Source organism: Carassius auratus, chromosome 10 (genome assembly GCF_003368295.1).
Source record: "Carassius auratus strain Wakin chromosome 10, ASM336829v1, whole genome shotgun sequence".
NCBI classification, from domain to species: Eukaryota; Metazoa; Chordata; class Actinopteri; order Cypriniformes; family Cyprinidae; genus Carassius; species Carassius auratus.
The window spans coordinates 16244514-16255825 of record NC_039252.1 but is presented as its reverse complement, the minus strand read 5'-3'; the positions used below and the strand labels follow the sequence as shown (position 1 = coordinate 16255825).

At 41.8% G+C, this 11312-nt stretch overlaps 1 protein-coding gene across 1 annotated transcript; it reads left to right on the top strand.

The window, feature by feature from the left end:
• The first annotated feature begins 6656 nt into the window (after window positions 1-6656).
• LOC113110478 (olfactory receptor 1M1-like) lies at window positions 6657-7616 on the top strand. The gene has a single exon (XM_026274653.1). The coding sequence runs from the start codon at window positions 6657-6659 to the stop codon at window positions 7614-7616; it is 960 nt and encodes a 319-aa protein (XP_026130438.1).
• Window positions 7617-11312: the final 3696 nt, after the last annotated feature.

Genomic DNA, 11312 nt, shown 5'->3' with positions numbered 1-11312 from the left:
TTATGTAATTAATGACTTACCCTCATGTTGTTTCAAACCCCTTAAGACCTCTGTTTATCTTTGGAACACAGTTTAAAATATTTTAGATATAGTCCGAGAGCTCTCAGTCCCTCCATTGAAGCTGTGTGTACTGTATACTGTCCATGTCCAGAAAGGTAAGAAAAACATCATCAAAGTAGTCCATGTGACATCAGAGGGTCAGTTAGAATTTTCTGAAGCATTGAAAATACATTTTAGTCCAAAAATAGCAAAAACTATGACTTTATTCAGCATTGTCTTCTCTTCCGTGTCTGTTGTGAGAGAGAGTTCAAATCAAAGCAGTCTGGATATCCGGTTCGCATCACTAATATGCATTAATCCACAAATGACTTAAGCTGTTAACTTTTTTAATGTGGCTGACACTCCCTCTGAGTTCAAACAAACCAATATCCTGGAGTAATTCATTTACTCAAACAGTACACTGACTGAACTGCTGTTGAGAGAGAACTGAAGATGAACAGTGAGTAGGGCTGTGCAAAAAATCAAATGCGATTTTCATGCACATCTCATCAGTCAAGACGCTCCTGTAATTAAAAGTATATCTCCCAGCACGTGTGTTCAGATCAGGGTTGCCAGGTTTTCACAACAAATCCTGCTCAGTTGCTTCTCAAAACTAGTCAAAAACTAGCCCAATAGTGTTTCCAGGAGGTTCCCTGATAAAATAATTGCTTTCCGGGGTTAAAATTTAAGTTTTATGGCATGGTTGCCTTTGTAAAGTTCGCATTTTAGGGGCTAAATATCACGTTATTTCTATTGGGGTCGCTTCCACCCGCGGACATGAAAAACAACCACAGACTTGGCAACATTGGTTGGCATTTACTACACCGAGCCGTAATTCACTGACAATCTACACAAAATCAATTTTAAAATTGGTGGCGATTCTTTGTCGATTTTGAAAGCGATTTTGTCAATCAATCAATCAATCACCTTTATTTATATAGTGCTTTAAACAAAATACATTGCGCCAAAGCACTGAACAACATTCATTTGGAAAACAGTGTCTCAATAATGCAAAATGATAGTTAAAGGCAGTTCATCATTGAATTAATTGATGTCATCTCTGTTCAGTTGAAATAGTGTCTGTTTTAATTTGCAATCAAGTCAACGATATCGCTGTAGATGAAGTGACCCCAACTAAGCAAGCCAGAGGCGACAGCGGCAAGGAACCGAAACTCCATCGGTGACAGAATGGAGAAAAAAACCTTGGGAGAAACCAGGCTCAGTTGGGGGGCCAGTTCTCCTCTGACCAGACGAAACCAGTAGTTCAATTCCAGGCTGCAGCAAAGTCAGATTGTGCAGAAGAATCATCTGTTTCCTGTGGTCTTGTCCTGGTGCTCCTCTGAGACAAGGTCTTTACAGGGGATCTGTATCTGGGGCTCTAGTTGTCCTGGTCTCCGCTGTCTTTCAGGGCAGTAGAGGTCCTTTCTAGGTGCTGATCCACCATCTGGTCTGGATACGTACTGGATCCGGGTGACTGCAGTGACCCTCTGATCTGGACACAGACTGGATCTGGTGGCCACGGTGACCTCGGAACAAGAGAGAAACAGACAAATATTAGCGTAGATGCCATTCTTCTAATGATGTAGAAAGTACGGTGTTATGTGAAGTGTTCCGGTTCCAGTTTACCTAATTAATGCAGCCTAAAAATCCTTTAACGGATTTGGATATTAAAAGCATATTAGTATGTTATGTGTATGCCAGGTTAAAGAGATGGGTCTTTAATCTAGATTTAAACTGCAAGAGTGTGTCTGCCTCCCGAACAATATTAGGTAGGTTATTCCAGAGTTTAGGCGCCAAATAGGAAAAGGATCTGCCGCCCGCAGTTGATTTTGATATTCTAGGTATTATCAAATTGCCTGAGTTTTGAGAACGTAGCGGACGTAGAGGAGTATAATGTAAAAGGAGCTCATTCAAATACTGAGGTGCTAAACCATTCAGGGCTTTATAAGTAATAAGCAATATTTTAAAAATCTATACGATGTTGATAGGGAGCCAGTGCAGTGTGGACAGGACCGGGCTAATATGGTCATACTTCCTGGTTCTAGTAAGAACTCTTGCTGCTGCATTTTGGACTAGCTGTAGTTTGTTTACCAAGCGTGCAGAACAACCACCCAATAAAGCATTACAGTAGTCTAACCTTGAAGTCATAAATGCATGGATTAACATTTCTGCATTTGACATTGAGAGCATAGGCCGTAATTTAGATATATTTTTGAGATGGAAAAATGCAGTTTTACAAATGCTAGAAACGTGGCTTTCTAAGGAAAGATTGCGATCAAGTAGCACACCTAGGTTCCTAACTGATGACGAAAAATTGACAGAGCAACCATCAAGTCTTAGACAGTGTTCTAGGTTATTACAAGTAGAGTTTTTAGGCCCTATGATTAACACCTCTGTTTTTTTCTGAATTTAGCAGTAAGAAATTACTCGTCATCCAACTTTTTATATCGACTATGCATTCCATTAGTTTTTCAAATTGGTGTGTTTCACCGGGCTGCGAGGAAATATAGAGCTGCGTATCATCAGCATAACAGTGAAAGCTAACACCATGTTTCCTGATGATATCTCCCAAGGGTAACATATAAAGCGTGAAGAGTAGCGGCCCTAGAACTGAGCCTTGAGGTACTCCATACTGCACTTGTGATCGATATGATACATCTTCATTCACTGCTACGAACTGATGGCGGTCATATAAGTACGATTTAAACCATGCTAATGCACTTCCACTGATGCCAACAAAGTGTTCAAGTCTATGCAAAAGAATGTTGTGGTCAATTGTGTCAAACGCAGCACTAAGATCCAATAAAACTAATAGAGAGATACACCCACGATCAGATGATAAGAGCAGATCATTTGTAACTCTAAGGAGAGCAGTTTCAGTACTATGATACGGTCTAAATCCTGACTGGAAATCCTCACATATACCATTTTTCTCTAAGAAGGAATATAATTGTGAGGATACCACCTTTTCTAGTATCTTGGACAGAAAAGGGAGATTCGAGATTGGTCTATAATTAACTAGTTCTCTGGGGTCAAGTTGTGGCTTTTTTATGAGAGGCTTAATAACAGCCAGTTTGAAGGTTTTGGGGACATGTCCTAATAACAATGAGGAATTAATAATAGTCAGAAGAGGACCTATGACTTCTGGAAGCACCTCTTTTAAGAGCTTAGATGGTATAGGGTCTAACATACATGTTGTAAGTTTAGATGATTTAACAAGTTTATACAATTCTTCCTCTCCTATAGTAGAGAATGAGTGGAACTGTTCCTCAGGGGGTCTATAGTGCACTGTCTGATGCGAAACTGTAGCTGACGGCTGAATGGTTGCAATTTTATCTCTAATAGTATCGATTTTAGAAGTAAAGTAGTTCATAAAGTCATTACTGCTGTGGTGTTGGGAAATGTCAACACTTGTTGAGGCTTTATTTTTCGTTAATTTAGCCACTGTATTGAATAAATACCTGGGGTTATGTTTGTTTTCTTCTAAAAGAGAAGAAAAGTAATCAGATCTAGCAGTTTTAATGCTTTTCGGTAGGATATGCTACTTTCCCGCCAAGCAATACGAAATACCTCTAGTTTTGTTTTCCTCCAGCTGCGCTCCATTTTTCGGGCTGCTCTCTTTAGGGTGCGAGTATGCTCATTATACCATGGTGTCAAACTGTTTTCCTTAACCTTTCTTAAGCGTAAAGGAGCAACTGTATTTAAAGTGCTAGAAAAGAGAGAGTCCATAGTTTCTGTTACATCATCAAGTTGTTCTGAGGTTTTGGATATGCTAAGGAATTCGGATACATCAGGAAGATAACTTAAAAAGCTGTCTTTTGTGGTAGAAGTGATGGTTCTTCGATACTTGTAACAAGAAGTACAATTTACAATTTTGGCTATATGAAGTTTACACAGAACTAAATAATGATCTGAGATATCATCACTTGGCTGAATAATTTCAACACTATCAACATCAATTCCATGTGACAGTATTAAATCTAGAGTATGATTTCGACAATGAGTAGGTCCTGAAACGTGTTGTCTAACACCAATAGAGTTCAGAATGTCTATAAATGCTGATCCCAATACATCTTTTTCATTATCGACATGGATATTAAAATCACCAACTATTAAGACTTTATCTGCAGCCAGAACTAACTCGGATGTAAAATCACCAAACTCTTTAATAAAGTCTGTATGGTGCCCTGGTGGCCTGTATACAGTAGCCAGTACAAACATAACAGGGGATTTATCATTAACATTGGTTTCTCTGGATAATGTTATATTATTATTTTGTGTTAGTTGTCGGTAGACTACGGCTCTGTGTAGTAACTGCCGCTCCACCTGAACCAGTGTTGCCAAGTCTGCGGTTGTTTTTCATGTCCTCGGTTTGAAACAACCCCAATACCAATAACGTGATATTTAGCCCCTAAAATTTGAATTTTACCAAGACAACCATGCCAAAAAACAAAACATATATTTTAACCCCGGGAAGCATTTTTATTTTTATCTGGGAAACTCCTGGAAACGCGATTAGTTTTGGACTAGTTTTGAGAAGCAACAGGGCAGGATTTGTTGTGAAAACCTGGTAACCCTGATCTGAACACACGTGCTGGAGTTAATACTTGCAATTAAAGGAGCGTTTTTACTGATGAGATGTGCATGAAAATCGCATTCGATTTTTTGCACAGCCCTAGGCCAGATAACGAACAAAACATTGACTCATTCACGAGTCAAGAACTGTTTCTGTCAGACACGTCCGATTCGTGAACCGAGGAGCTGATGATACTGCGCATGTGTGATTCAGCATGAAGCAGACCGACACACAGGGCATCTGAACTGAACTGATTCCTTTGGTGATTGATTCTGAACTGATTCTGTGCTAATGTTATGAGGGCAGGTAAACTGAAGGCTTGAATCAAGGGCAATCATTGCAAATGACGCCATTATGTCGAGTGCAAAAGAACTGGTGAACCATTTTCTTCAACCGGTTTATTGAATCGAACTGTCCAAAAGAAATACTGGTGATCCAAAAACCGATGCAACCGGTTCTTCACTCATGAACGAGTCAGTCTATTGTTCATTATCTGGCTCGGCTCGGTGTTCATCTTCAGTTCTCTCTTCACAGCAGTTCAATCAGTGTACTGTTTGAGTGCATGCATTACTCTGGGATATTGGTTTGTTTGAACTCAGAGGGAGTGTCAGCCACATTAAAAAAGTTAACAGCTTATGTCATTTGTGGATTAATAAGTATTAGAGATGCGAACTGTTTAAAACGATTCAGTTCGATTTGGTGAACAGAATGATTCGTTCGCGAACTGGATATCCAGCTGCTTTGTTTTGAGCTCTCTCTCACAACAGACACGGAAGAGAAGACAATGCTGAATAAAGTCGTCGTTTTTGCTATTTTTGGACCAAAATGTATTTTCGATGCTTCAAAAAATTCTAACTGACCCTCTGATGTCAAATGGACTACTTTGATGATGTTTTTCTTACCTTTCTGGACACAGACAGTATACCGTATAGACAGCTTCAATGGAGGGACTGAGAGCTCTCGGACTAAATCTAAAATGTCTTGTGTTCCAAAGATAAATGGAGGTTTTACGGGTTTGAAACAACATGAGGGTAAGTTATTAATTACATAAATTTGCTATCTGGGTGGACTAACCCTTTAAGTGGTTTAAAAAAATCACTAAAGACTAATTGCATTTAATATTGCTTTAAAATGTGATACATTTTAAGTTAATTCCAAATATATTCAAGCATTGAAAATAACATTTAATTTGCACTCATGTGTGCTCTTTTAAAGTATATTATTTCTGCAATAAGTACTGTTTATAAAAGTATACTTAAGTGCACTTCTTTTTCACAAAGGAGGTCTTTTTGTGAGGAGGCGATTTTAAGTTATCAATGCATTACATTTATGCACTTAGAAAAAAAAATTGTATGTGCAATAATTGTTTATGGTTCATTTGAGAAGCATGGAAAACATTATTTAAACAATTTCTGTAGTGATATGTATAGCTTTAGACATGAAACCACTAACCCTAACTTTTAACTTCTTATAGCATATTTTGTGGGTTACAACTGCAGTTTTGCACATCCCTGTAGATTAGTCAGTGTATTTCATTCTGACGTACCTGATCATGCCAGATCTGTGTTATGATTGGTCAACTGACAAGTCTGGAGAGGCCTGCCATTTGTATCTGAAGGATATATAGTTCAGTATGTATCAGGTTTGGGAACGTCTTTTACAGTACCATTTCTGTACTAGCTTGAGCAAGACTTCCTAAAGTCATATCTTTCTTTCTGTGAGTACACCTTATCCACTGTATTTGCAGCATGTATTATACAAAATCTTGCACATTGTATACAACAATTTTGTTTAAAATTTTTTTTAAGATGCATGTTAAATATAATTGTGCTTTCAAAACTTGACTTTGTTCTGGAGGGATTATACATATACATATACATATACATACATTTTACTGCAGTCTGAATATCTATTTTAGATTCAGTTGATACAATATTTGTTGTAGAGAAAAATATAATGAAATCTTTTCTTTTCTGATAATGTTGAATTATTATTATTTTTTTCTGGACAGGATGCATAGAGTATCAAGAGTGAACTCATCATGAATCTTGATCTCACTGAAAACAGGAATATTTCCATCCCGTCTTATTTCTATATTAGTGGTTTTTCTGGTATACCTCACATGAGGTACTATTATATATTCTTGTTTTTTGTCTACATTATTTCTTTACTTGGAAACTCCTGTCTCATGCTTGTTATTATTATGGATCGAAATCTTCACACTCCTAAATATATTGCTGTCTTTAATTTATCACTGACAGACATTTGTGAGAGTACCGCTGTGATTCCTCAGCTACTGGATATGTTTTTGTTTGGGAATCAGCTGATCCCTTATGGATTGTGTTTGTGTAATATGTTCTCTGTGTTTGTATTTACTTCAGCACAGTCCTTAACTCTTGCTGTCCTGTCTTTTGACAGATTAGTAGCAATTTGTTTACCACTGAGGTATCATATGATTGTGACCCACAGATCAATGCTTGTTATAATTGGAGTCATGTGGGCAGTGGCACTGCTTATAATAATCACAACAACAGTTTTTATCAGCAGGCTTTCTTTCTGTAGAGTTATTGTCATTATAAATAGTTTCTACTGTGATCATGGCCCTATATATCGTTCTGCCTGTAGCAGCAATTTCCCAAGCTCTGTGATAGCCAAATTGTTCCCAATATTAATTCTCGGCTTTCCAGCATTTTTTATCATCTTTTCATATATGTGCATAGCTTTGACATTGTTCAGAATCACAACCCCACAAGACCGTAAAAGAGCCACAAAGACATGCACTGCTCATTTGATAGTAGTGGCCATATTTTATGTTCCCATCACTTTTACATATGCTCTATCTTCCATTATAAACACGAATACAAGGATCATTAATCTCTCTCTGACCTCTGCACTTCCTCCAATGCTTAACCCTATAATCTACACATTCAACACAGAGGAGTTCATTATCTCTTTGAAAAAGCTTTTTAAACGGAGAATCATATTCCCATTTCCAAAATAAACCTGTTTTTCCCCAATTTTAAAAACATTGTCAGACATTGTTGTCATTTGCATTGTTTTATCGTTGTTGTTGAATCATTTATGCTTCAATGTTCTGCATTTCTAAATATAATTTAATATGACAAGCCAGACAACAGGTATCATGACAAATGCTAAAGCTACTACTCTGATGGATTAAATAATAATAATAATAAAATACACAATTACTATTGTTATTAAAATAATAAGACAGAGTGAGAAAATAATAGCATTCTACCTTGAGTGTGTAATTCTTTTGTTGCTTACTTAAAATGTATGCCTGCTACTTTTCATCTGACCTCATCCTGACCTGAAGTAATAAAAGGGGCACTTTAGGCCGCCCATTAAAAAAGGGTGTGATGTGTTTCTACACAGTCTCAGTAAGGAAGGTAGAAGACAGGGGTCGGCTTGAGGCTGGGACTCTCGTTTATTTGAAGATAAAGCAAGTAACGGTGCCCTCCTGGCACAAACAGCGTACTACTGCACAATCACAGTCAATAACTCAGAATTCGTTTTCTGTCGGTTTTTCCCAGCACTGCACGAGGTCCCAGCGTGTGTCTCTCTCTCTCTCTCTCTCTGCGGTGTTTCGGCTTATAACCGGTCTCTCCACACCAATTACTGCAATCAAACACACATGTTCATTATTTGCACTTGACCTACTCACGCCTCGCTCTGCTCCCTCGTCTCTCTCCCGTTGCAGATTCCGCCAAACCACGCCCCCCTCGCCACATACCCCCACCGCCCGACTCAGGCCGGGGAGCCATCCGGCCTGCAGCTCCCCCCCACCTCCTCCTGGAGAGGAAGTCAGCCACAGCCATCTGTACACCCGGCCTGTGGATCACCTGAAATTTAAAAGGTTGTAAAGTGAGATACCACCGGGTGATCCGCGCATAGGTATCTTTCATGCAGTGGAGCCACTGCAGGGGAGCGTGGTCCGAACAGAGGGTGAACTGCCACACCAGGAGGTCATACCGGAGGGTAAGAACAGCCCATCTGATAGCCAGACACTCTTTTTCTATGGTGCTGTACATCGTCTCTCTCTTAGAGAGCTTACGACTGATGTACAGCACCGGCCGTTCTTCCCCCTCCACCTCCTGGGACAGGGCCGCGCCCAACCCTCTGTCTGACGCGTCTGTCTGCAAGATAAAGGGGAGAGAAAAGTCAGGAGCATTTAGGAGCGGTCCGCCACACAGAGCATCCTTTATCTGGGTGAAAGCCTGCTGACACTGCTCCGTCCACTGGACCCTATCTGGTGCCTCCTTTTTAGTTAAATCAGTAAGCGGGCTAGCAGTATCCGAAAAATTAGGTACAAACCTTCTATAATAACTTGCCAGCCCCAGGAACTGTCTAACCTCCTTTTTGGTCTTGGGCCTTGAGCCAGAGCGAGAGATTGGGATTTTGAACTCACTTCTGGACCGAGATCCTCCTCCCCAATCACTACCTTCGCCAGCATCACTGATTCAGCCTTAGACCATATTTTTAGTAGGTTGAGGTGATATATTTGATGTGCTCCGCCCCTATCCGTTCGAGCTACCTCATAGTTGAGATCCCCAACTCGCCGTGTGACCTCAAAGGGTCCTTGCCACTTCGCGAGTAACTTTGAACTAGACGTAGGGAGTAATACAAGCACTTTATCTCCAAGTGCAAATTGACGTAGTCTAGCCCCCCTGTTGTACAACCGACTCTGTTTGTCTTGAGCCTGCAACAAATTCTCCATTGACAGCCGCCCCAACATGTGGAGTTTTGTTCTCAGGTCCATGACGTACTGAATTTCATTTTTACTATTAGAAGGTCCATCCTCCCAAGTTTCTTTAAGGACGTCGAGGACCCAGTGGGACTGACGTCCGTAAAGAAGCTCGAAGGGGGAAAACCTCCTGTACAGCGAACAAGAGGGGTTCTAGCCACTTATCCCAATTTTTGGCATCTTCCTGTACGAACTTACAAATCATGGATTTTAACGTGCGGTTAAATCGTTCGACCAGCCCATCTGTTTGTGGGTGATAGACGCTTGTTCGAATCGATTTAATGCCCAATAACTCGTAAAGCTCGCGAATAGTACGTGACATAAACGAACTAATGCAAAGCGATGTCCCCGTGCTGACCGCTCTAATGGCCCAATGAGGGGGGCACAATGGTGCTTTTGGGGTGGCCGGTGGATTCACCAGTTGATATTCACGACAAGCCGCGCACCACCTGCGCACATTCTCGTGAATGCCCGGCCAGAAGAAGCGGGCCATGAGACGGTTTAGTGTAGCCGCTTGCCCTAAATGCCCGGCCATTGGATTACAATGAGCCGCCTGGAAAAGCATTTCCCGACGGCTTCTGGGTATTAATAACTGGGTTGTATCTTGCTTTGTCTCTGCGTCTTGGATCACCCGATACAACATACCTTTTAAAATTGAAAAATAAGGATAAGAGAGCGGTTGATCAGGGTGGAGAAGCTGTCCGTCGATAGAACAAACCTGATCAAAGGCGTTTTTCAGTGTTTTATTGTGGGACTGTTCCAGGGGAAAATCATCACACTCCGGGAGGATGTTCCGCTCGAGAGCACTCGGTTCCCCTGCAACAGGCTCCGGAGGTTCCGGTTCAGCCTCTCCCAACTGCGCAACCGCTACCCTAGCCTTCTCTCGTTTCCCCCAAGAGACATCCGAACATAAATACCCCAATAATTTATTAAACTAGGGCCAATTCGTACCCAAAATTATCGGATGCCTGAGTTGCGGATTAACTGCCACCTCTATTCTATGTTTTTCTCCCCTGAATTGAATATCCACAGGCAAAGTAGGATAATTCACCACTTCCCCATGTACACACCGAACCTTAAACATGCGGCTATTATCCAATGCCCTCGGATGAATCAGACTTTGATGTATGGAGGATTGGCTACATCCTGAATCCACCAAAGCCTGATATGTACCCCCCTTGATACTCACTGGTATTTAGTATAGGCCAGCTTGATCGAGGGCAGCCTGTGGCGTGTCGGGGACCCGGATCAATGTCCCCACTTCCATCAGCGGACACCTATAAATAAAATTCCCTGGGTCCCCACAGCGGCAACAGGCCGGTCCAGACTTTACCGCTGCCGCCGCCTCAGCAGGAAGGGTTGGCCTGACTCTTCCAGGGTCAGGGTCCTGAACCTCTGCTGATGTTGCTCCGGGGTGCGACCAACCCGCTGAAGGATGGCACGCTTGAGATCCTGGTAGACCAGGAGGTTTTGGACTGGCAGTTGGTGAGCAGCTACCTGCGTTTCTCCGGACAACAGGGGAATGAGCCGCATGGGCCAGTCCCCGGGGGGCCACCCTCGAGCCTCTGCCGACTTTTCGAAAAAATCCAGGAAGGCCTCCGGATCATCGTGAGGCCCCATCTTGTTGAGCGGCAGAGGAGATGTGCTGTCTTTGAATGAGGGGGTGGCCCGGACCTCCCGGTCTACCCAGCTCCGTAACAGCTTGCGGTCTTCATGCTGGGCCCGGAGGAGCGCCTCGAAGCATTTATCCTGCTCCTCCTTGATCGCCAGCATGTGTTGGTGTTGTTCCTGATGAAGACCGGCGAGCGACTGAATGATGTCCGCAAATGGTGTACCTGACGGAGATTGCATGGCGGCGGCGATCTTCTTCCTTCCCGGGTTTCGGCACCAGTGTGATGTGGTTCTACACAGTCTCAGTAAGGAAGGAAGAAGACA